Consider the following 23684-nt stretch of genomic DNA (forward strand, 5'->3'; position numbering starts at 1 on the left):
AACCAACTTCACATAATGTGTGATTACTCCGATACTTTACACACATAAAAGATCTGAAGTGACGTCGAAATTAAATTATTATTTTACAACACGTATAAATTACACCCTCTTAAAAAAAAATTAAATCACAAAATAAAAAGGAATATCCAGGTGTTTTTCAGGAAAAATTACAACCTGGAATTCTCTGATATCATATCAAAAATTTCGAGAGACTTGAATTTTTCGTTTGGGCTTTAACTTTAACCTCCTCTCGCCCCAACTGTTACCGCCGCTGCTCCTGCTGTTGCCGCTACTGCCGTTTGCTGCTTTTGCTGTCGTTTGGTTCCTCCTGCCTGGGATTCACGATAAAATCTGTGGGTGAGTCTACCTATAAACATAGAAACGTATTTAAACCAACATTATTCGTAGAGTCTCAAGAAGAATTGAAATGTTCAAAAATCTACAAAAATAAAGAGGCAAACATTTCCAAATCCTCATAACCATGACGTGACGCACGTATATCGCCTAGAAATTCAACGAAACATGAACCTCAAATTCCTACCACATATTGCTCCAAAAGCAGCAATCATTAACCATTCTCTAAACTGACCATTTTGATACTCCTAATTTTTATTGAATCTGCTCATCTCTATTCATTTAAATTTATTATTGATTCATTACTGATAATCATAATCACTTTTTTCTCATATCTGTCTGTCTGTCTGCCCATCCTGATCTTTTGTTTTTGTCTTTGGTCGCTGGTCTGCCTCTTGATCCGCTGATAACTGTTTGCAGGTTGAGACAATGGCGGCCTTGCCACGGCGTATAATAAAAGAGACTCAAAGATTGATGCAAGAGCCAGTTCCAGGCATAAGCGCTGTGCCAGATGATGCAAATGCTAGATATTTTCACGTTATTGTAACAGGCCCAGAAGACTCGCCGTTCGAGGGTGGACTATTTAAACTTGAATTATTTCTACCTGAAGACTATCCAATGTCTGCACCAAAAGTTAGATTTATTACAAAAATATATCATCCAAATATAGACAGGTATATGCAAGCAACCATCTGGTCTTCAATTCCAATAGTCTCAAGTCTTATCTTTTTATTCTTCTAACATTGCGTTTCTCTGTTGATAGACTGGGCAGAATTTGTTTGGATATCCTAAAAGATAAGTGGAGTCCTGCGTTGCAGATTAGAACGGTGCTATTATCAATACAAGCATTATTGAGTGCTCCAAATCCTGATGATCCTTTGTCCAATGATGTTGCCGAATTATGGAAGGTTAATGAGGGTGAGGCAATACGCAACGCCAAAGAATGGACGCGCAGATACGCAATGGATAACTGATCTCAGCGTGGTCTCAATTTTGAAGAGAGCATCCTTCCTATCGCGCGCACGTCCAAACTAAGGGGGAAAACCAGCAATGTCTCATTCTCTTTTCCTCCGCTATGCATATTCCTCATCCCTTTCCCTGTCCTTCCGTTCCTCCGCCTCTTCCTTAAAAGAGAACCTCAGCACGCTAACTCCACACCTTCTTTCACCGCGATTCGTTGTCATGTCAAAAAATTTGGCCGTTAAACAAATAATGTTTTGGAAATTTCTTTTCTTCTCTAGCATTATTTCACTTTTACTTCTGATGTTCGAAACGATGTCACAGCTGTACAAAAAATCGGTCTGATTTCATCCTTGTGATTCGATGATACCACAGCGCAATTCTAAATTGTATAAAATAAAAACGTACCATTAAGCTAACAAAAATTAAATTGACAACTTTATGCTGTGACCCTATAAAATATAATCATTTATTGTTGAACAGAACGATTTTAAATTCTATCTGGGGATAAGGTGAATATTATAATCCATAGATCAACTCTTCGTATGTGATAATAGATTTTTGTTTTGTTAGGTAGAAACGGTAAGACAGAACTTTGAGATTCGTGTGTACACTAACTGGTTGCACGATATGAAATATATTCCTAGTAAAACAAAAAGAGATAAAATCTGCATGTGGTCAAAATTTTATAATACCTTTCTTTAGGTTTTTCTAATTAGTCAAACAATTATACAACTAGTGTTTCTCGATCTACCAATGAATCCAATTCGATAAATTTTTTATATTCCATTGTAATTAAAAAAGAGAAGTAAAATAAATACACGCGGTACAACGAAACCTTATTTTTTAATAAAACTATTACTTCTATTGCCTGTCTGCCTTCGTTTCGGTGATATTTGTTAGTGTTAAGTTTCAAGTAGATGAAGAACAAGAGAAGTAAAGTCGATAACGGTAATATAAATAATAATGGTGTACGTCTGGTAGTTCATTACTAAAATGAGAACAACCAAGATATCAACAGCTGGTGACAATTCTAAAATGCAACCGATTAGTGTACGTTGGTATTATAAACAGTAAAATAGTAAGCTATGCATAGAAAGAAGATCACAGCGTAACGTGATATTAAAATGCAGACAAAGAAGAAGATGTATATTTATGAATAATAAATTAATGAAATAAGATGGAAAAACTACCTAATTACCTAATCAACAAGAGTAGATAGAGGAGAGAGAATTTTGATCATGTATGAAAGGAGTTCAGACCTGATGATATTTAATATAATACTACCCTAAAATATGCGTACATCAGCGTTATTATTATCCAGATAAAAACGAAACATCAGATGAAATCGTACAGTTATCATTAATACTGTATTTTTACTTAGAAATTTAAAAATAATAAATGTAAGGTGATGACGGAGTTATGATAGGTAATTAACGACATGCTAATGAAAAATTTTCAACGGAAAAAGAACTGATGATATAAGACCGTTAGACCGTGCGATGTTATAATTTTGCACTTATTGAGCAAGCGACTTCATTTATGTATGTTATTTTCCTTACACTTGGTTAATAAAAAGATGAGAAGGAAGAAAAAAATATTAATGAATAATAGACGCAAACAATAAATACATAAAGATAAATAAATAAATAAATAAATAAGAGAAGAAGAAACACGCTACTGTGAAGATGATTATTGTAACTACACTGTGTAATAATTAATAATGATGATAATAAAAAATAAGTTGTTTAAAAGGAATAGTTGAAATTATTTTTCAATTCTTGTTTTTTTTTTTCATTCCCTTAATTTGGAAAATTAATTATCAAGAGACATACCCTTTCGGATTTCGTGTCGGCAATTTAAGGATACACCTCATTCTATAGACCAAAGTTTGTAGTGAGCGTGTTAGTCAATTATCACAATGCGTAAAATTTTTGAATTTGAATTCAAAATTACAGTTTATTGTTATCTTTGTATGGACTAGTATAGTATAATAACCATATACACATTCAAATAGCTCGCTTATTTAAATAATTATTTACTCATATTCTTAATAATTATTCGCTTACCTACTAATAGTTCAACTTATATAATACACTCACAAACATTGATAAGAGATAGTCATGATAGTTGTTGTTGCTGTTGTTGGTTGTTTTTTTTTGGTTTTTTTATATTCTTTTTTTCTCAAGTGCATTTTACTCATGACTCGTGAAGCTACGGCGTAAGCTCTATAGTATTGTATGTATATTTCATTATAAGATATAATTATTCATAGTTGGTTTTTTTTCTTCCTACTTCTCTTTTCATTACTATTCTATGGATGGGCGTTTTTCTTTGTTATTTCTTAGTATATTTTCCATTTTCTTCATCCTAACAACTGCACCTACTTTATAATCCGTTCTTCAAAATTTTGTATTTTTTTTTACAATTTGCTGCTTGTCATCTATCATTTCATCGCCATCAGTTTTGAGCTTAAGCTGAGAGCCATCAGCAAAGAGATGAAATTCGTAAAGATACATATTTTTAATTATAAATTAAACAAATCAACTCGCAGAGGTCAAGGTACTGTCAATTTCACAATGTAATTCACTGGCAATTATGATTTTAAGTTATAATATTTTAAAGAGGTAATAGAATAGATTCTAAGGTAGATCGTGCTCAGATCAATCAATTGTGGCTCAACCGATGCCCCATAGAATAAATACATAAAAAAATGGGCGTTTAAATAGCTTGTGTACCACATAGATTTTTCCTACCAGGTATATTTACTGGATGATGTAATTATAGTCGAATAAAAAATTTTATAAACACCTGTTCATAGCATCAATAAATTTTTTTACCTAAATTTACTTATCGATTTTTCATTCATCATCCCAATCAGCGGAGCGACAGCAATATGATTTTGGGTTATCTCTTTGTGTTTTTGTGTGATTATATCTGTGACACAGATGGTCACTGATATTTTGAACGACGCTAAACTGCGAATGCCTTTGATTAAAAATCTGGCTAGATATAAGATCAGTCAGTTGGGTTGGCTCGAGGTGGCTGAGTATTCAATTAATTATTAGTTATATTATTTATCCTTAGAAATAATGACTAGATACATTTCGGCCACCCAACTACGTAACACCTCATTTCTTTTGATCCCATAAAATATATCCATACTTTTTATCATCAACAATCTTTTTTTCTTCCATATAAAACATCCACGACAAAGTTTGCCGCTCACAGAACCTAATTTGACAAGGAGTATTTACCTAATGACGACAAACAAGAAAGCGAAAAAGTTATAAATTGAAAAAACTGAAGGCATTGTTAATATCTCGAAGTCGATGTGAATTTTTTGGGAATACATCTACACTCGATTTATATCATAATCCGCAGACGATATACCTCTTTTCTATTAGAGCTCTTCTGAGCAATTACCAAAATTCTCGTCCTTGTACTACTTTATAAATTGGGGAGTTTTAATGGATAGGTGTATACATAAATATATCCATGTCTACATATTTATATGCATTGCATATACCTATGTATGTATAGATAGATCGATTCTTCAATAGTACGAAAGAAATAATAGAGTTGGGTGTATCGCCGCGTTTGAAATAAGCATCGCTTATGAATATAAGTGAAAGATCTAAAACGAAGGAATGTAGACAATCATTAGCTCAGAAAAAGTAGAGATATACACAAGAAGCTAATTTCCTCTGTTTTACTTGTTCATGAATACCGTCAACGTCATGTCCCCCATTTACTCAATATACAATTTTAATCCACCTATAATCTCAGGTAAAGATCTTTGTGCTATTTATAATGATGTGCATTGCATCCCCTATTATCTTTCTTGGCGCATTTGATACCGAATCTCATAGCGGTTGTGAAAATCGGTGTTATCGCAAATGTTCGACAACTGCTATGAGAAATCGACGACAATTAATAAAATGTATGTTCATCATATATTTTATAATTTATAGGTAATTATATAAATAATTATTATGCTCGATAGAGAGAATATGTAAATATGATTTCCTTACGTTTTTTTTTGTGGGGAGGCTGCTGCTGCTGCTGCTGCTGGCTGAGGCTTCCAGCCGTGATTACTTATAATTATCATCAATAATTAGCTAAGCAGGAGGAGCTTGTAAGTGAGTTTACCGATTTTTCCTTCGAAGCTGAGTGTAGACGAACCGTAAATTCAAGCAGGATATAATCGGAGTCGATCTAGTCAGCAAAGGATGTATTGTCTGGTTCTACATGGTGGCCAGGTTTTACTTCAAAGTTTATATATACACTGGAGATTCCTGGCCTGTTAACAGTCGAAACATCGACGTAGGCATCGTCTTCATGAGAATCTGTAAAACAATCGTGTTTTGAAACAAAGACCAATTAAACTACTTCAATAGGGATTTGAAAAATATTAAAAAAAAATGTCACTTCACCTCGCCCACAGACGTGGCTAAGAGATTGACAATCTTTTCGTGAGGCACCGCTACGACGCTTTGATTATTAATCTCAATGATTCTATGCCCAACTCTGACTCCTCCTCGTTCTGCAATTCCACCTCTGAGTAGACTGCAAATCACTCCATTTTGTACACTGAAACCCAGCTGGTATTTTGTGTCTGGTCTCTTTATTTTGACCTCAACAACTGGGGCGCAGGGAACAACAGTGAGCTTTACGACAGTCTGATTTTTCGAATTTTTTATGTAAGTTTGACAAGTCGATAAAGGAAGTCCCACAAGGGAGACGCCATTGATGGCTATTATTTGATCTCCGATATTCAGTTGCCCGCAACGAGCTGCCGCACCTGCTGGAGCCAAATTAGCTATTACCACCGTAGGTAGCATCGACCCCCACCCAGACTCCACGATTACCACACCAAGAATTTCACCCTTTGCTTTTGGAACAACGACCTGGAATAAACAACGTTTCAAGTTGCAGACAAGCTGAAAGTTATAGCCAGCAAGATGGGAGTGTTTACCTCTTTCTGCATTTCTTTCTTGGCAAACATTTGTAGCTCGTCTCCGAATATCTCCTGGGAGTTTAGAACTTCTTGGTAGTCCATTTCCTTGACAAAACTATGATCTTCTATTCCATTGGCTTTCAAGAATTCCATGTAAGCTACTTGGAAGGCCTGACCAATGCTTTGAGCGATGAACTGTGCCTCTTCACTTTCAAATACATGACAGATCATCTTTGGAGTTCTATTTATTTTTGGCGCCTCTTCCATCTCATGAGGCACAAACCGTCGCCTAGCCATCAATACCACAAGATCACCAATATCAGCTATGTAAGAAATAGTCCTCAGCGCGTGATCCATCATTATTTCTTTCAGATCTGTGTTGAGAACCATTATTTTTTCGGTAGATATGAACAGATCTACCTCTGTACTGGGTTGAGTCTCTCCATCAGGGGCCTTGAGGAGTTAAAGATACAAAAGGTTCGTTAGAGACATATTTTAAACTAAACAGATGTAGAAAGTACTCACCAGAGCCTAAACAAATCACAGAGCAGCGTGTTTGGATAAAAGAAATTGTAAATGACAGTTATTTCATTAAATAAAATTTCGTTAATTAATATCTCAATAAATTGAACAAATTGCATAACGTTGTTAATAATCAGCGTGCATAATGAACTTGATAGTAAATCAAACTTAACAACAGTCATCGGAATGATAATCGATTAAACAAAATAAATGATTATTGGGCGAATGATAATAAAATATACAATTCTTTGTATGTGTTGTTGTAGATGCCCTATTCTTTTCACGCCCAAGGGTTTTCGTTTTCGTTGAATATTCAAGCGAAGTAACAAATGCCAGTACCCGTTTCTACCGACTGGAATTTTAAACCAATGCAATGATGGATAAAAATAATAGTATCAAACGGAAACGAAATAAGGGAACATCGGGTCTAAGGGCAGCAGGCGGACCTTTATCTTAGTGACAGCCTCTTCGACCATGTGTTTCTTGAGACGTTTGCGTCGCTTTCGTCCCCCTTCCTCTTCCACCTCAACCGACCCGAGAAACTGGAGTCTGAAAACGGTTGTAGGCCCCAACGGACCTCCGATAGGGGCCATCTGGGACTGTGCCCCGATATTGATAGACTCAGATTGTCCACCACCTGAAGTACTCCCTATAAGTTCTTCGCTTGAGTCGCATTCATCCTCATCGAGGCTTCCTTGTGACGCTACACTGCATCGACCATAGGCATGTTGCCCACCATAGTTTACCAGCGTAGCCTGCATCGGCACTGTCCCATCCTTCCGTAACGCACGCGTCAAACAAACAAACAAACAAAGGCTCTGCTAGTCACATTGCCACGGCACCACCACAGAACAAGACAAAGAGCCTCAAAAGCAGCTCTAGGATGGAAATTCTCATTGCAAATGAATACATTTATGTATATATATTCATATGCAAATAGTATTAGAAACGAATAAAAGCTTGCTCGAGGTCAATTATCACACGCTGCCCTGGCAAAATAATTATTTTAGCAATTGAACATGTCATTTTGATTGAATAAGAGAAATTTGGAAGTATAGAAAAGCGATCTTGAATTTTTAGCGAAGTCAAGAGAAATCAATTTTGATTACAAATAAATCAAATGTTGAATTACAACACTTCACCCTCTCTTAACTGGATGTAACCAGGTATAAACAAGAGAATTATTGTAGCCAACAGATGGTCTCACGTATAAAAATATAAAGGACAAATATTCGAGATGTCTACTTATAAACCCCCTAACTTTGAGAACTTTAGATAATCTGTGACACGAAGTTTCGTTAGCTAAATAGGCAGGTGGTAATTAGGGATGGAAAGCAAGCTTGGGCAAGGATAAATTACCAAGTTTTGATACTTCCACAGAAAAAACTCGACAGTCAGGCGAATGCACAAAATAAGCAAGCATTGTGAAAAACTTTCTAATAGATTTCGACGCCACTCCCTTTTCTTTCTTCCCTCTTATCAATTCTATACTTCTTTCATCATAGCTCTACAAAATGAAAGAAAGCTAAGCGATAAAAATCACAAATGTTCAGCTTTTGTAGTTTTCTCATTAACGAATACAAACACAAATAGAGCATTGGCTGAATTATTCAAAAAATGTGCACAAATTTTATGTACCCCGACAAGTTGATTTTTTTTTTTTTCATAAACCACAGAAAGCTTAGATAGAAAGTAATTTGAAGCAAACAAAGACAGACTAATAAACAAAGTTCAATTGTACAAACGACAGACAGACAGACAGACAACAGACAGACAGACAGACACGTCAAAAAGTTACATTAAGAAGATGACAGTGTTCGGTGGTCGGGTGGTGGTGTTGGTGATGTGAGGAAGGGGGGCGCTACACTGAAACATCCAGGCCCTTTTTACACAATGGCCAAACTGACAATTATTTAGATTAATCGTAATACTAATAATAATAATGATCATAATAGTAATGATAATAATGATGATAATGAGAAAATTCATCATAATAGTAATATTCATATTATAAAGTACACATTACACATTGTACGGTTGAAATGACTTTCAATTAATTAGGTGAAATAAGTGAATAAGTAAATTCACTTCACGCTGATTATCGATGACCAATTACACAGAGATTATGAATTTGTATCATACATGGTACATAAATATTGATAATGATTGATGAAAAAAAAACCTTGTTGTTGATACACGACATTCAGGTGCATGCAATTATCTATTATAGCATCGGTTGAATGTTGAATTCGATTGAGACTCGAATGTCGCTGATTCTCATATTTTTAACAGTATTAGTAATTAAAAACTGCTCCTTTTTACGTACCTTTATCCTTGAGACAGCTTCCTCCGCTTGGCACATCCTCGTCGATTTTGTTGGTTGACCTTCACATACTAACTGTGTGGATCCGAGATATCTTGCACGGAATAAGACCCCCTCGATCAAAACTGAAGGATCCGTTAATAAACCTGAAATGCACAGTTTATTATTCAAACGACATGAATTGTAACTAACATTTTTTTTATTCATTATTTTATAAAATTTTGATTCTAACATAATTTCAGAATGATTTGCTGAGAACTATAAACAAAAATATGAAAGTTTTACATGAAAAATAAGATTGAGATGCATATATCTTCACAGGGTATTGCAATTTCATCCAGAGTAGTGACAAATTTATAAATGAAGCAAGTTATACACCTGAAGATTTCTAGTGTGATACATTGATTATTTACTCTACGCGAATAGAAGAGTGAGGCTCACGTACCATTTGTATAAGACGATTGAAACAGGACGCACATTATCCAAGGTAGCAGCGTAGAACAAGTTCATAAAAATTGTTAGTAGATTAAATGTATGTTTAAAAAATATACATGCTAGATTATAGATTAAGATTTACTTTGTATAGCATCATATGTAGAAGAATATCGGTATTACTAGGTTTCATGCAAGACTACGTTTTTTCTTTTGCAAGTCAGTCTGAGGTTTACCTTCTTTATTTCTGCTCTTCTTTTTTCCGTCTTTGTCCTGAAAAATAGTGAGAGTATTATTAAAATTATAGATTTAACGGATCTAAAGTTAGATCAATAGTAATCTTAATATGTAGTGAAAGAAGATGGGTGTATTTGTATTCTTGGAAAAATTTGGTTGCATGCTTGCCCATTTAGTCTTGAAAAGCTGACAATAGGTATATTGCCATGCACGCTCCTATTTTAAAATAAAATTGCACATTATACAAAATCGTCAGATAATAGTACACAGAGTTCATTTGATCTCTAAGAATTCTAGTTCAAGGTTTCATATAGTAAATAGAGTATAGTATTTTAACAAGTTAACATGCTCACACTTGGTCTCTACTTCTATTGTTGTTAGTTGTTCAGAACTTGAATATACACAAGATAAATCATTAAAAAAACAGCGTGCTCAGGGTATCAGCCTCGCTCGCAATTGTGAAGTTGATCGCAGGATCTATCTTTGGAAAATAACGGAAATATAATCAGCTCAAATTATTGCATGCATCATCAATTGAATGGCAGAATTTTCGCTAAAAGAGCTGTCCACAATAATTTGAATCCCGAAAATTTCTTTTGTCAATCCCTAATGATTTGAGCTGACGAGCGTGTATAAATAAGAAAAATTCCAACAGTTTAGTAATATAGACTATACACGTGCGGCAGTCAATAATAATGATTATCTATTCGTTAAGAAACTGTAATTAGCAACCAAGCTGTCAAGCTCTATGAGCAATAAGCAGAGATATAGAATGTCCAGAGATGACGAAGCACCTTTTTCACCTTGCCGTTGGATTCCTTGAGGCTGTGAGGGGGCGAGGGAGAATTTTTGGCTGGGGTCTTCTGGGGGCTCGACACAGTTTGCGTGGGACTAGTTGCTTCGCGATCACAAGGTGACGATTGGGTGGCGGAAACTGATGGTGGAGGGGACACGGACACAGAAGTTGAAGGCAGGGGTTCTGAGGGTGTCAACGCTTCTAGAGGAGCGACGCTCAACGTTTTCGGCGGTGTTTGTTTGGGAGTGGCGATTTTTGTACTCATTGTCGGCAACATTGTCCTAGTCTTAGGCTTCCGCCACCCCTGCGTAACACCAAGACACCATTAGTAGCACACATACAACGTTAGCAATACACTCCATTGTTTTTTTTTCATAGCATACATTCATATAAGAACTCTATTTCTCTATACGACGGAATCATCAGCCTCATATTACCCATATTACTCTCGAATGTAATGCGATTTTCAATAATAATGTTTACCCAACTCAACACGTAACCCCGTTACCGATAAATGCATTAAAATAAAAATATTTAGATAGCTTATATCTATGTATATACATATGTATATAAAATTATATTACATATATGTATATGTATTACAAAACATCGATATCAAAATCTTTTCAGGTCCACAATTAATGACATCTATAGAATTTGTATTTACCTTATCATCGTAAAACCCCTGGTCATCAGTTCTTTGTTGTCCGAGGAGTCTGTCGGTTTCAAGATCGGTGTCAGCCTCTTCCTCATCAACAGCTTCCTCCACCTCTGCATCTCCGTCATCACCCACCCGTCTCATTTCAGAATCTTCGCTGTTGCTTTCGCCACAGGCTCTCCGCCTGCCATCCAACATACTACCTCTTAGTTAGACGAACTTGTTGACAGATTAATTAATCCATGCTTACGAGGTATGCCAAAAGTTCGTATATCAATTTATCTCCACAAGAGATAACGGTAACTTTTGGAATACCTCCTCCTCAAATAATAAGAACGTGGTATACCTTGGTATCCAAATTGGGCTAATGCTTGGTTCAGGTGGTTCTTCGGAGGGAGATTTAACAGGGAGTGTCTTTGTTCTTTGCAATGCCATTCTTATGTCTTTAATCGCAGCTTCAACTTCACCTCCGTTTTCTAAATTCGCACTTTGCCTGCCTTGTGGTGCTGGGGGTGGTGGAGTGCCAAGGGGATCAAGTCCATCGAGTTCAAGATCATTTGTATCATAGGAAATATCTTTACGCTCTTTGGTGGTGACGAATAAATCTGGTGAAGTAGCTTTGAGCGAATGAAGAATATCTTTGGTAACATTGAGGCTCACGTCTTTTCCTGATTCGTTTTCAGAGCTAAGCATATCGTTTCGTGTCCTCTGTATTATCTCCCTTTCGATTTCGTTAATCTGCCTTTTCATTAGCATTACTGTTGGGTTATTGTTATCCGTATCGCTGGCATGGCCACTTGACAGACCATCCTCCAAAACAGGCATGCTTGTGTATATTCTAAGGGAGTCTGAATTGTTACCAAGATCTCCGACAGAACCAAGAAGTCCACTAGCTGGCATTAGTTCATTGTCCATCATCATCAAGGACATTTCACTGTCCAGGTCACCGCAGTTGCTGTCACAGTCTGTTGTCTCTGGACTCAAGGTGAAATTACGAGAATTTCCGACTTGCAGACCAACTTCAGTCTCACCAAGATCCTCGCTGCTTCCAGTGCCCACAGATAGATCCAAGAAATTGTTTTCGTGCTCCACCGTCTGCCAAAATAGAAATTTAGAACAAAAAAATAGCGCCTCAAAATTTTATTACACACCGTCTGAGGAAAATCCGCTCTTTGTTTTTTAGGGGACTCGTGTATCAAAACTTCTTCCAAAGTGGGTGGGCCACTAGCTAACCTCTGACCGACGTAAGCACTACCTGCCTGTCTCCGCAGTTCGTAGTCAAGATCCTGGATGTGAAAGACAATTTAGAAATGGCTGATTTATTGTTGAAAACTTAATGAAACTCTCACTAATGTTCATACTTGGAATGGCGAGGAATCTATATTGTTATCCTTTTCTTCCGTGGGCGGAGGGCACTTGAAAAACTCTTCTAGGACCTTGCGGGTCTCAGAGAATTCATATAAATAGTCGAAAGTGCTACCTCCCGGTGACACGAGACTAGATAAATTTTCATTCGGAGGTAAAGAAGACTTGAGACAATCATCATCGTCTTCTTCTTCCTCATCTTCCTGTTCTAGAGGCGGCGGAGTAGGACAAGATGGTGGTTCTTCAATTCCAGACTCAACTGATTCCACTGCAGGCTTTTCATGAGATGTTTCCGCGGATTTTTCTTCCTTCTGTAATCAAGTGTTAGTTTAATACGAAATTGAGTCTTCCGCATTTCAGTTTGTATCAGTTACCTCCTTCTGGTTCGGAGTAGTTGGCAAAACCCTCTGGGGAAAGCCAGGTCTAGGGGGGGCGTACATAGAAGGCGATGAAAGCAGAGTTGGAAGTCTGGAGTTCTCTCGAACTCCATAGCGCCTCGGACTTCCTGAATATTGTGCTATGGGAAGCTCACCAATGACCCTAGCAACCTTATGGTTTTGCTCTAAAGGCGGAGTATCGCCCTCACAATCGCTTGCTGGGGTAATGACCTGATGGAAATAGATGACAAGGGTGAATTCTGAGAATAATGCAAAAGCTCCACTAATAACAGGTCAGTAACGATTATCTTCTCCTTACCTTGAAAAAATCGGAGGTATTACGATGATAAGCAGGACTAGGAGTGCTTCCAACACTGGATCCAGGTGGTTCAGGGTGCATTCTACCGCGCTGTGAGTCTTCGGTATCAATATCTAGATTGTCTGTTGTATTTTGGGTGGCATTAGTAGGTCCAAGATCGAGCCTAAGTCCCTGCCAGTTATCGTCTATATCGTCGAATACAACAACTTCTCCGTCATTTACAATTGCCATGCTCCGTGCAGGAGTTGTATGATTTGACTGATAGTCTACACAGTTTTTAGGCAGCCCATAATTGAGGTCTGTAATACTTTTTGGCGTGTTGTACGTTTCTACATTATTGCTATTTAATATCGAGTCATAATTGATTATCCGATTGCCGCGGTTACTTTTTGGAGAGTCGTAGTCCAGGATGGATTTTGATGTAGGATTACGACGAACCGAATGAACCTCCGATGAAAAAACGGTCTCTGTTACCTCACGGTTCGTTCGCTGCCTTCTAGCTTCCCCACATCTGGGCAAGGATTCCAGATTTTCAACATGTAATTACTTCCGAGTAAAAGTACACACATGAAAGAAAACAAAATGATCCTCTTACCGGCTTCTTAGTTCCCAGACACTCTGCCTGTTTGGTGATTTGTTATTTTTTTTAACGCTTAGTTTATTGTCCGTCTGGCAGTCGTCTATAGAGAGGGAATTCGAAGCAGCTAAAAACCTGGGTTTCCTGGCAGCAACTTTACCACGACTCTGAGAAAAGACTTCTCTGCCACCAGCGATCTCAATTATCCTGCAAACGGGTTAAAGCAAACATAAAAACTGATAAACGGATTTGTTGATTCAATGATAAATAATCTACCAAAAATAGTAATTTATTGTATTGGAGAATAAGGAATAATCTACAGTAGGTTATAAAAGATATTTTGAGTTGCTATACAAAATCCACCAGGAGCAAAAGTGGTTTTTGTTGAAAAATTTTACAAAAATTAAAAACTCGTTAAAAGATAGATGAGTTCGACGATTGATAGTATTATGAGTAATTAAAGACAACCAGCTGCGGCAGCGTACCTCGTAAATATGTGTTAAGTTTGTGAGAGCTGTCATTTTAAAATTATCATGGCTATAAACTAGCCTTCGGTCGTGTGCACCTTCAAAAAATATAGAAATACTTATTCTTCAAGTATGGTTTATCATTTTCGCATCTACATGCTATTGATCTTTATTTTAAATATTCTCAAACGCGTGTAGTTACTCGTGTCTACAACACGATTCAGCTTTCCGAATTCAGTAGCTGATCAAATAACTTTTTTCTTCTTCGAATTATTTATGTTCAGGATTAACTAACGACCTCAAATTGTTGCTCAGGAAGCTGAAGATTCAGCAAAGAATAGGAAGAGGGCGGCTGCTGTTGAAGTATCGATGTGGTGTCGATATTCGAAATATATCGCAACAAAAATGAGGGAATTATTTGAAAGACTTGATAATCCGAGTCAGAACAGCAATTACATCTCCGTACGTAATTATCGTTTTGTTGAATCTGGCCGAATCAATAGCGGTTAACAATTAAAAAATCTACGGGTTTTTCATAATGAAAATCGATGCTGCTGACGTTACAAGCATAAGATTGTAGAAATAGGCCGAGGGATTTGGAACGTGCTATTTGACAATCAGCTGTCAAGCGCACGTGGCATTTCAGCGGCATTAAAACCAGAGAATAATAATGTCAAGTTACAGACACCAGTTCGAAGACCTCATTTCAGAATTGAAAAAAAGTCTGGATTATATTCACCTCGAATCCCTTAGCTTATAGCTGCGATCCCCTTTTGCCGAAGTTAAGATGTAAACGGGACTTTCTTCTGGTCCACTGTCGTCAAGGGCGTCCTGAGACTGAGCCTGATGATCGCTTCCGGCGAGGTTTCCGTAATTTGGAGCATCTTCGCTCCTCCCGGAAGCCGAAGACGAGCTCGACGAGGGCAGTTTCACAGAATTAACAGGAACCTGCGAATCCCCCGGAAACCCGGCGACCACGTTCGCCGTCCTACGGGACAGCGAACCTGATTTTTTTCTCCCATTCGCTTGCTTTCTACACCTAATGAGGATTTAAATAACGTTTTGTTTTTTTCTTGTCTGTATTCTTCTTCACATCAAACTGCTGATATAGGCATAGCCACCGACAAATACAGCGGTGAAAATTCATCCATTGAAAAAGCACACATCTATATTAAAATGTTGGATAAATATCGTATCTGCTGCATACGTGTTCGATTTTTCAAAGAACTTGCTTCATTTGCACATTAACCCTCTGATCAAAAGCGGCTGCTGACTCACTCAGCCGCGCACAAGATGTAAATCAGAATCTTCCGAACGTTTTGAATGCGTCGTTAGCAGAGTCATGAGAGTCGTCGTTTCGATCAAAAGTAGTTACTACGTATCTTTATATTTGTGATGAAAAACTCGGTCAGACAGAATAAAGTACAAATTCGGATTTCAAAAGCTAGTCTCTTCTTGAACTGCTCTATACTTTGACCTTTTTTCCGTCAATCAACCACAAGGGTTGTAATAAGGTCTAGATAGCAGGAAAAGGAATGTTTGAATTCAAGTTCTGATTGTCTAAAAAAATAAATTACCTCGCAACTCGATAAAGAGTTTTCTATAGTCATTGTAATCACTTGACAATTTTCGCTGATACAAACACCTTGAACTCGGAAACATAATTTTCAAGTGCACTGTTAACAATGAAGACCGCGATAATCTTCTATAATTTCACAGGACGAATTAAAAAATGAAAGAAAAAACGACGAGAACGTACGTAATAATTTTTTCACAATTAATTCAAGGTGTTCGTGATCTTCGTTAATTGGAGGAACACTTCATCTCCGGTGTGTTATCCGATTCGAAATGACGTTATAGCATACGTGCAACAAATATAAGAAGCAATAGAAAAACACTTGCCTATTATCCGAGGTGTCACGTTCGAGATCAATCATTTTTCTATATTCTTCTTCTTCCTCGTTATTATTATTGTTGTTGTTGTTGTTGTTGTGGATGTTGTTGTTATTATTGTTGTTATTGTTCTTAACGTCGACCGAATTAGACGCGATTGTAGTGATAGTAGCGATGGTGGTTGTGCCTGCGATAATCGCACCGTTTTTATTAACGACCACTTCAAGTGCTGCAGAGTCGCACTCTCTATCGCAGGGGGGATGTAACCGAGCAGCTTCTGCAGCTTGATGATGGTCATGCAGATTATGATGACTCGGCGTAGAGCCCCCCGATCTCGGGGGTTTACCGCCCCTAGGCCGACATTTTGGAAACAGACGATTCAAGTCTGCGTTCTCCAAAATCAGACTGGTCATCGCCACGAGTCGACCGGATCTCTAGGGTTGGCTTCCATCCTGTAAAAAGACCGTATACTATACTATCAATCGGTGGGAGCTACTTTCTTCAGAAAATTAATATTCTTACGAACAAGTATCAAAAAGTAAGATAGGCAAACTGAAGAGGGATTTTTTAGCAATCGTTCAAATATAGTATACTATTAGTCCATTGATTTTTCCTCTTCATTTCTGTCTCAAAATTTTTCATAGTTTTCAACAAAGAAGAGTTTTTTCTCGAAATCTTGGCCAACACCGTTGGATCGATATTTGGTGCAAAGTATATTTGGTATTTGTGCGGTAGATTTTCATCGAGGATAATGCTCTTGGCTAGTAAACCGAAACACCTACTATATAACGTTGGATTTTGCAGGGGGGCTGTCCGACAATGACTCACTGCATACAGGGTGTCTTAAATACAAACGGACGATCGAATTGTTCGAGAACTATCTTCGAAACTGTACGCCTGGCATCAAGACAGATTCGGTGCCTACAGCTGAACGAATAAAGTTTCGGAAATCGATCGAATCTTTTTGGAATTTTGAAATATTGAATCAAACTCAGAATCACAATTATCGCTGTGCCATTTCAAGCCTTAGAAGTTGAGGGAAGAGTCCAGTCTATAGAAGTATAAGGAAATTTGTCAAATATCTTGACACGAAATTTTATTTCCTAAATTCGATTTCTTGTTCTTGGATGTCATATATATAATTCGCAATTTTTCGGAGCAAAAAGAAAATCAAAGAAATGCTTCAACTTATAACTACATCCCACTCGTGAGGGAGATCTCTTATCGTTATCTATAACGTACAATGGAGCGCTTCTCAATTAGCCGTATAGTAATTAAGTCTAGACAGAATCTTCCCTTCATTAGTCAGAGATTCAAAGAAGAGAAATTCGAAACCTTTTAAAAATTTGAATCAGATATTATTTTTCTTTCTACGAAGGAAGCTTCATAAGCATGTGCGATATAACACGAAGACGAACGACAATAAAATAATCCGATACGTGTATTCGTCATCACCGTAGGGTCTACCACGTCACATGGAATCGACCGTAATATATGCCCACATCATAGCGTAGTGAAAAAGAAACTAAAGTAAAAAAAACTAAAAAGACAACAACAAAGTGAAAAAACGAGAGGCATGCACATGTAAAAAGGGTAGAAAACCGCCTGTCCGCGGTCTGGCAAAGGCGGCGAATCTACGCGCGGTCGTGTGTGCTTTGCAGGGTGAGAAAGAGAAGGAAAGAGGGCGAAGGGTGCAGGAGGGCGGCGAAGAGGGAAAGGGGGGTCTGGCCTGTGCTCTGCTGAGCGTGGAATCAATAGGGGGTCACTGGCACCAACAGATACAATCGGCACATTTTGAGTGGCCTTATAAAGTGTAGATAGAGACGGAGATGCATGAGGGATAAAAATATAGATACATTATCTTTAATTATTAAAAACAAAAATTACACCAAGAGAAATTAGGGAGGAAGGAGGGCGGTGTACGAAATGCCAGCGACATATGTGCGCGTTCTATGCGGCAATAATAGGGACGATTCGTAGATCCTTAAATTTTTTCGATAAAAAAATAAATACCAGAAAAAGAATCACCGAAAAGTAGGGGAGTCTCATTTGAAGAGTGAGGTGAAAAATTTTGTTGCGCATCACGATTTCCCTGCAAGACACAAAATTCCTTTGAAGCCTGGCGATGATCTATACTTAATATACAATATCTTGTATGTATTATATACCCATACCTATGTATACCCATAGCTAAGCATGTATTATTAATCGACAAACGCGGCGGGGGAAGCAGATGGTGGTTTAAAATTATCAAAGGTCTCCGGTGACGCAAAATTTTTATACTAAGATTATTATTTTATAAAAGTATACTCATGTACGTACGTTCGTCTGTTATATGCATATATAAAATGTACGTAGTAACTACACGAATATTCCCCCGTACATAGACCTATACTCGTGTGCATTGGACTCGTCGTCTCGACTCAACAAAGCCAATGTACAAAGAAAGATGGGGTAGGGGGTGGAGACGGAAAAAATTAAACAAATAAATAGAGAAATAAAACTAAAAAACTAGTCGAGTAAAAGAAAAATTTACGGAGGGAGAAAAAAGGTCTTGACTTTGATAGGTGAATCAAGTACATAGGAAGAAAAGTTTCTCTTTGCCACAAGGTGAATATATGGAATATGACTACATACTACCGTAGATATAACATGAACGTACATGTGTCCACATCATAACGCTGAATATGAAAAATATTTCCTAAGGATTTTTACTTTTGAAAATCATCGTTTAGATACGCAGATGTTTCGTCGGTTAGAAGTTTGAGAAAAAGATGATTTCGGGATCAACGTTGAAAATATAAAAATGAAAGAACCTAATTTCGATGCGAATAATATCGACCTTTTTTTCTGAATGGACGGAGTAAAACCAATGAGAGACGAAACTGAGATAGTGGGGTTGCTATTTTTGGAATATTTATATAAGGTGTCCAAGATTAATCGATCTTAATAATTACGACGTTGGTGATATCTACAAAAATAGATACATTGGCACGTAACAAAAGTAAACGAGATTCGGAGGTACAACGTTCGATCTGACGAGGTATGTGGAAAAGGGAAGTGAACGTAACAAAAGCAGAAAAAAGGGAAAAGCAAACCGCGTGCGGTACAATTTTTCAATGAGAATTTAAAAAATATCTGGGCCGAACCGTTCGTGCGTTACACTTTTTCCCTGTACCCGACACGTCGAAATTTCACGCGAGCAAACGAGATCGCTAATTCGCGAGGTATACACGTATACGTGATGCTCCCCACGAAAATATTTCGCAAAATTCAAACAGGGAATGAAAATGAAGATTAAAAAATCGCGTGCAGGTGTTAACGAAAAAAACTCCAGGTATTTCGAAACCCTCGTAGATAAGCGGGTGTCTATCGTCGCCGAATGAAAAACTGGAAAAAGGAAAACCCCGACAAAAGACAAAAAATTAGCGAAATAATACCGGAAGTATAATTCGCAAAATTTTTCGTAAATATCTGCTAAAGGCGCAGCATAGCGCGAGTAGCATAGAGAGTTGCTCGAGAAATGTAATCGATCCAAAGAATATACGGGCTGTGCATAGTAGGTAGGTAGGTATAAGGTATAGGAATGTATTCCACGGGGATGTCGAATGCGGTATATCGGGATAAAAAGGGATCAGATTTTAAAACGATCCACCCAATCGGTCCTGCGAGATTACGTCGTCGGCGTTACGAATTACGACCTCATTCGGTTACCGGGAAAGTAATGGGAAAATTTTTACTTTTTTTCTTTACCTTTTCGAAATGGTTATAATAGGTGTGCGGCAGCGGTGTTGGAAAAAAAAAAAAAAAAAAAGAAAAAAACTATCTATACGTAATACCGCGAATCACTGAATATAATGAAAATTTATTTTTATACTATAAATATAAACAACCAATAGCGATTTAATTTTCCATAATAGTAAGGCACAAATACACTTTATTATATACCGGGGATATTTGAGTATATCGCGTACGGTGCAAGCCTCCCTTTATTCCGATAGTTTTAGCCGAAAGCGAGACACGACACACGACACGGGGGGGCGGTCTTCCGATATGGAAACTCACCGAGCACCGAAAAGACACTGAGAAATTCAGCCGGATCCCGCTAGGGCTGTAGAAATAGGGGATACAACCCGACAACCCCCACGTCACGGTTGCGAGGGAACGCTTCCTTACCGACCGATAAAAATCCAACCCTTGTGTCTAACTACACGGAGAACACCGCGGTTAAGGGTGGACTTGGTAACCCGTGACTAATCTCACTATTCGAGATATATATATACTATATCTCGGGTTGCGCGAAGAGCAGGAAAGATTTTAATATGGGAGGGGCGGTGGGCTGTGGTGATTAAAACTGTATTCTAAACATCCGAAAATTCAGTGAAATTATTACCAAGTTCAGATCGATTGTAGCCAGTGTCAATTCCGACGAATAACAGTGAACATGAAAATACGGAGGGTGGATTTAATTCGACACTTTCTCAAGACGTGCAACGATATCGATTATTCCTAGAGACTCTGGGTCTTACCCCTTCGAAGTAGAGGGTGTATTCTCGGGACTTCCGATAATAAATATGTACTTCTGTTTGAAATTCGCACGGTTAATTTTAACCGCCTCCCTGATCTGCGTCGGTAAGATATTTTCGTAACAACTAAGATACAATTACAAATAACACTTACGAACAATCGATACGAGAAAATCATCCCTCTCGCTTTCGTCGCAGGATTTTGTTCCGAAGATGAGGAGCGTCTTGTCCGCGATCTCTTCAGAGGATACAACAAACTCATTCGTCCCGTTCAAAATATGACGCAAAAAGTCGACGTCAGATTTGGATTGGCGTTTGTACAGCTGATCAACGTGGTACGATGATTATTTCTTCAACTCGCGGTATTTCGTTTAGTTTACTCCGAGATTTGCCTAACATTATTCTCTTCGGCTTTCAATTTTCAGAACGAGAAGAACCAGATCATGAAATCCAATGTGTGGCTCAGATTCGTGTGGACCGATTATCAGCTTCAGTGGGACGAGGCCGATTACGGTGGGATCGGAGTCCTGCGACTCCCACCGGATAAAGTCTGGAAACCGGATATCGTCCTGTTCAATAAGTGAGCGAATGAAAATAGAATCGAGCATTATTATTCGAATATCCGTTTGATTATCGACCGCGTGAGAATGGAATGTTAATTTTTCGACAATTGATTCGACGTGTTTTCAGTGCCGATGGAAACTACGAGGTCCGCTACAAGAGCAACGTCCTGATTTACCCAACGGGTGAGGTCCTGTGGGTGCCACCGGCAATTTATCAAAGTTCCTGTACGATTGACGTGACGTATTTTCCGTTCGATCAGCAAACTTGCATCATGAAATTCGGTTCGTGGACGTTCAACGGCGACCAGGTGTCCCTGGCGCTTTACAACGACAAAAATTTCGTCGATCTGTCGGATTATTGGAAAAGCGGTACGTGGGACATAATAAGCGTACCGGCATACCTGAACATATATCACAGCGATTTTCCAACGGAAACGGACATAACATTTTACATAATAATAAGAAGGAAGACGCTGTTTTACACCGTGAATCTGATCCTGCCGACGGTCCTCATTTCGTTTTTATGCGTCCTCGTATTTTACCTACCGGCCGAGGCTGGCGAAAAAGTAACCCTCGGGATAAGTATCCTCCTGTCTCTTGTCGTCTTCTTGTTATTGGTCAGTAAAATTCTGCCCCCGACATCCCTGGTGCTTCCGTTGATCGCCAAATATCTTTTATTCACGTTCATAATGAACACCGTGAGTATTCTCGTTACCGTAATCATCATTAACTGGAACTTCAGAGGCCCGAGAACCCACAGGATGCCGCAACTAATTCGTAAAATATTCCTCAAGTATCTTCCGACGATTTTACTTATGAGGAGACCGAAGAAGACGAGACTCAGGTGACTAACTTTCCGACCGTTTGTCGGAATTCCGCGAGCATCTTGAAAAGAATTTTTTTTACAAAATTAAAATACGCTCACCAGGTGGATGATGGAGATTCCAAACGTGACTCTTCCCGCTTCGACTTACTCCGGCAGTCCAACCGAACTTCCGAAGCATCTTCCCGCTAGTTTAGCGAAGCCAAAAATGGAAGTAATGGAATTATCCGACCTTCACCATCCCAATTGCAAGATAAATAGAAAAGTTCATCACCCAACGAGTGCGTCGACCACTGCGGCAGGTGGTGGAGATGGGATGGGAGACCGGCGAGGATCCGAAAGCTCCGATTCCGTTCTTCTGAGTCCAGAAGCTAGCAAGGCTACGGAGGCCGTTGAATTCATAGCCGAGCATTTGAGGAACGAAGATCTGTACATACAAGTAAGGGTGCACGAAAATAATGTTGATCTTCATGTTCGAATAGCTGCATAAAATGTATTTTAAAAATATCGACGGTATCGGTTTCTCTTCCGCACTTCGAATTTCATTCGTAAATAATTTGATCGAACTCACCGAATTAATTTCATCGATTGCAGACTCGAGAGGACTGGAAGTACGTGGCAATGGTTATCGACCGTCTGCAGCTCTACATATTTTTCATAGTGACAACAGCCGGTACAATTGGAATTTTGATGGACGCACCCCATATTTTTGAGTACGTCGATCAGGATCGTATCATTGAAATCTACAGAGGAAAATAAACACATTCGTACAGTTTTATTAACGAGGATTGCACAAAACGAACGAACAAAAATGTAACGATGATGTTTTATCTACGTTATAAGTTAGTTATTGAAAAAAAGAAGTTTTTTTTTTTTCCCCCAGTTTTATAGCGACTAATATTTCACGATAGGAACGTAAGCCAGTTGAAAAGTCTTCCTTAAAATTCATAATTGCGAATACGATAACTCATTTGATAATCGATGAAAAAAAAAAAAAAATGGCGTTTCATTTTCATTCGTTCCAAATAATGTACGTCAAAAGTTAGAAGTTTTACTTTATAGAGTAAAATTATAGAGTAAAGATAAACATGGATAAACAAAAAAGATGTACGTTCACGACGTAAAAGCATCGCATTAATCAATAAATAAATGAATGGATAAAAAGTAAATTGATTAGATAATTAATTAAAGTAATAACGATGATAATAATAACATAGATAGATGTAGAGCGGTAAATACACATATTAATACTATAAACTAAATGATCGAATAATTAAAAAACAAAACTTATGGAACTATATACGAGGCATTCCACGTCAAACGGGCCACTTTTTCTGAAATATTTTTTGAACTTGGAACTTTTTTGACGCTTGGAGGGTCTCGAGAACCATGCTCAGACCACTTATTGATACCGAGTCACCATTTTCAAAAGCTACAACGCAGGACGTCGATTAAATTGAGTTGAGAATAAATCCCATCGAGATATCCTTGATTTTTCACACTTTAGAGCGACAAATTGGCGATAACTTTTA

At 38.0% G+C, this 23684-nt stretch overlaps 4 protein-coding genes across 15 annotated transcripts in view; 2 read left to right on the top strand and 2 right to left on the bottom strand.

The window, feature by feature from the left end:
• Positions 1-48: 48 nt before the first annotated feature.
• Positions 49-3072, top strand: LOC105688073 (ubiquitin-conjugating enzyme E2 N). The gene is made up of 3 exons (XM_012404110.3): positions 49-357; positions 775-1028; positions 1118-3072. The coding sequence occupies exons 2-3, from the start codon at positions 784-786 to the stop codon at positions 1326-1328; spliced, it is 456 nt and encodes a 151-aa protein (XP_012259533.1). The 5' UTR covers positions 49-357; positions 775-783; the 3' UTR covers positions 1329-3072.
• A 181-nt stretch (positions 3073-3253) lies between these two features.
• Positions 3254-21061, bottom strand: LOC105687945. Of its 12 annotated transcripts, none has more exons than XM_025747030.2 (18): positions 20921-21061; positions 16250-16692; positions 15087-15386; positions 13899-14087; positions 13304-13814; positions 12982-13215; positions 12604-12918; positions 12394-12528; positions 11589-12337; positions 11252-11441; positions 10583-10888; positions 9788-9824; positions 9123-9265; positions 7243-7572; positions 6800-6805; positions 6293-6727; positions 5751-6224; positions 3254-5663 (listed from the first exon to the last, which is right to left on the bottom strand). In XM_025747030.2, the coding sequence occupies exons 2-18, from the start codon at positions 16651-16653 to the stop codon at positions 5592-5594; spliced, it is 4830 nt and encodes a 1609-aa protein (XP_025602815.2). In that variant the 5' UTR covers positions 16654-16692; positions 20921-21061; the 3' UTR covers positions 3254-5591. The 12 variants fall into 12 exon arrangements, with proteins under 12 accessions (XP_025602815.2, XP_025602816.2, XP_020709256.2 ...); XM_025747031.2 differs by lacking the exon at positions 20921-21061 and adding an exon at positions 19994-20302 and having other exon boundaries at positions 15087-15335; XM_020853597.2 differs by lacking the exon at positions 20921-21061 and adding an exon at positions 19994-20302 and having other exon boundaries at positions 11252-11426.
• On the top strand, positions 20508-22950 carry LOC105688072 (acetylcholine receptor subunit beta-like 1). The gene is made up of 6 exons (XM_012404109.3): positions 20508-20872; positions 20965-21101; positions 21192-21346; positions 21457-22173; positions 22258-22591; positions 22747-22950. The coding sequence occupies exons 1-6, from the start codon at positions 20815-20817 to the stop codon at positions 22909-22911; spliced, it is 1566 nt and encodes a 521-aa protein (XP_012259532.1). The 5' UTR covers positions 20508-20814; the 3' UTR covers positions 22912-22950.
• The window catches only part of LOC105688102 (neuronal acetylcholine receptor subunit alpha-7-like), a 41662-nt gene continuing 40736 nt past the window's right edge, over positions 22759-23684 (bottom strand). Inside the window, exon 10 of the mRNA XM_020853606.3 lies at positions 22759-22895. The gene's annotated coding sequence lies outside the window, so the exon portion shown is untranslated. The remainder of the gene's footprint in view (positions 22896-23684) is intronic.

This window comes from Athalia rosae, chromosome 7, assembly GCF_917208135.1.
Source record: "Athalia rosae chromosome 7, iyAthRosa1.1, whole genome shotgun sequence".
NCBI lineage: Eukaryota > Metazoa > Arthropoda > Insecta > Hymenoptera > Athaliidae > Athalia > Athalia rosae.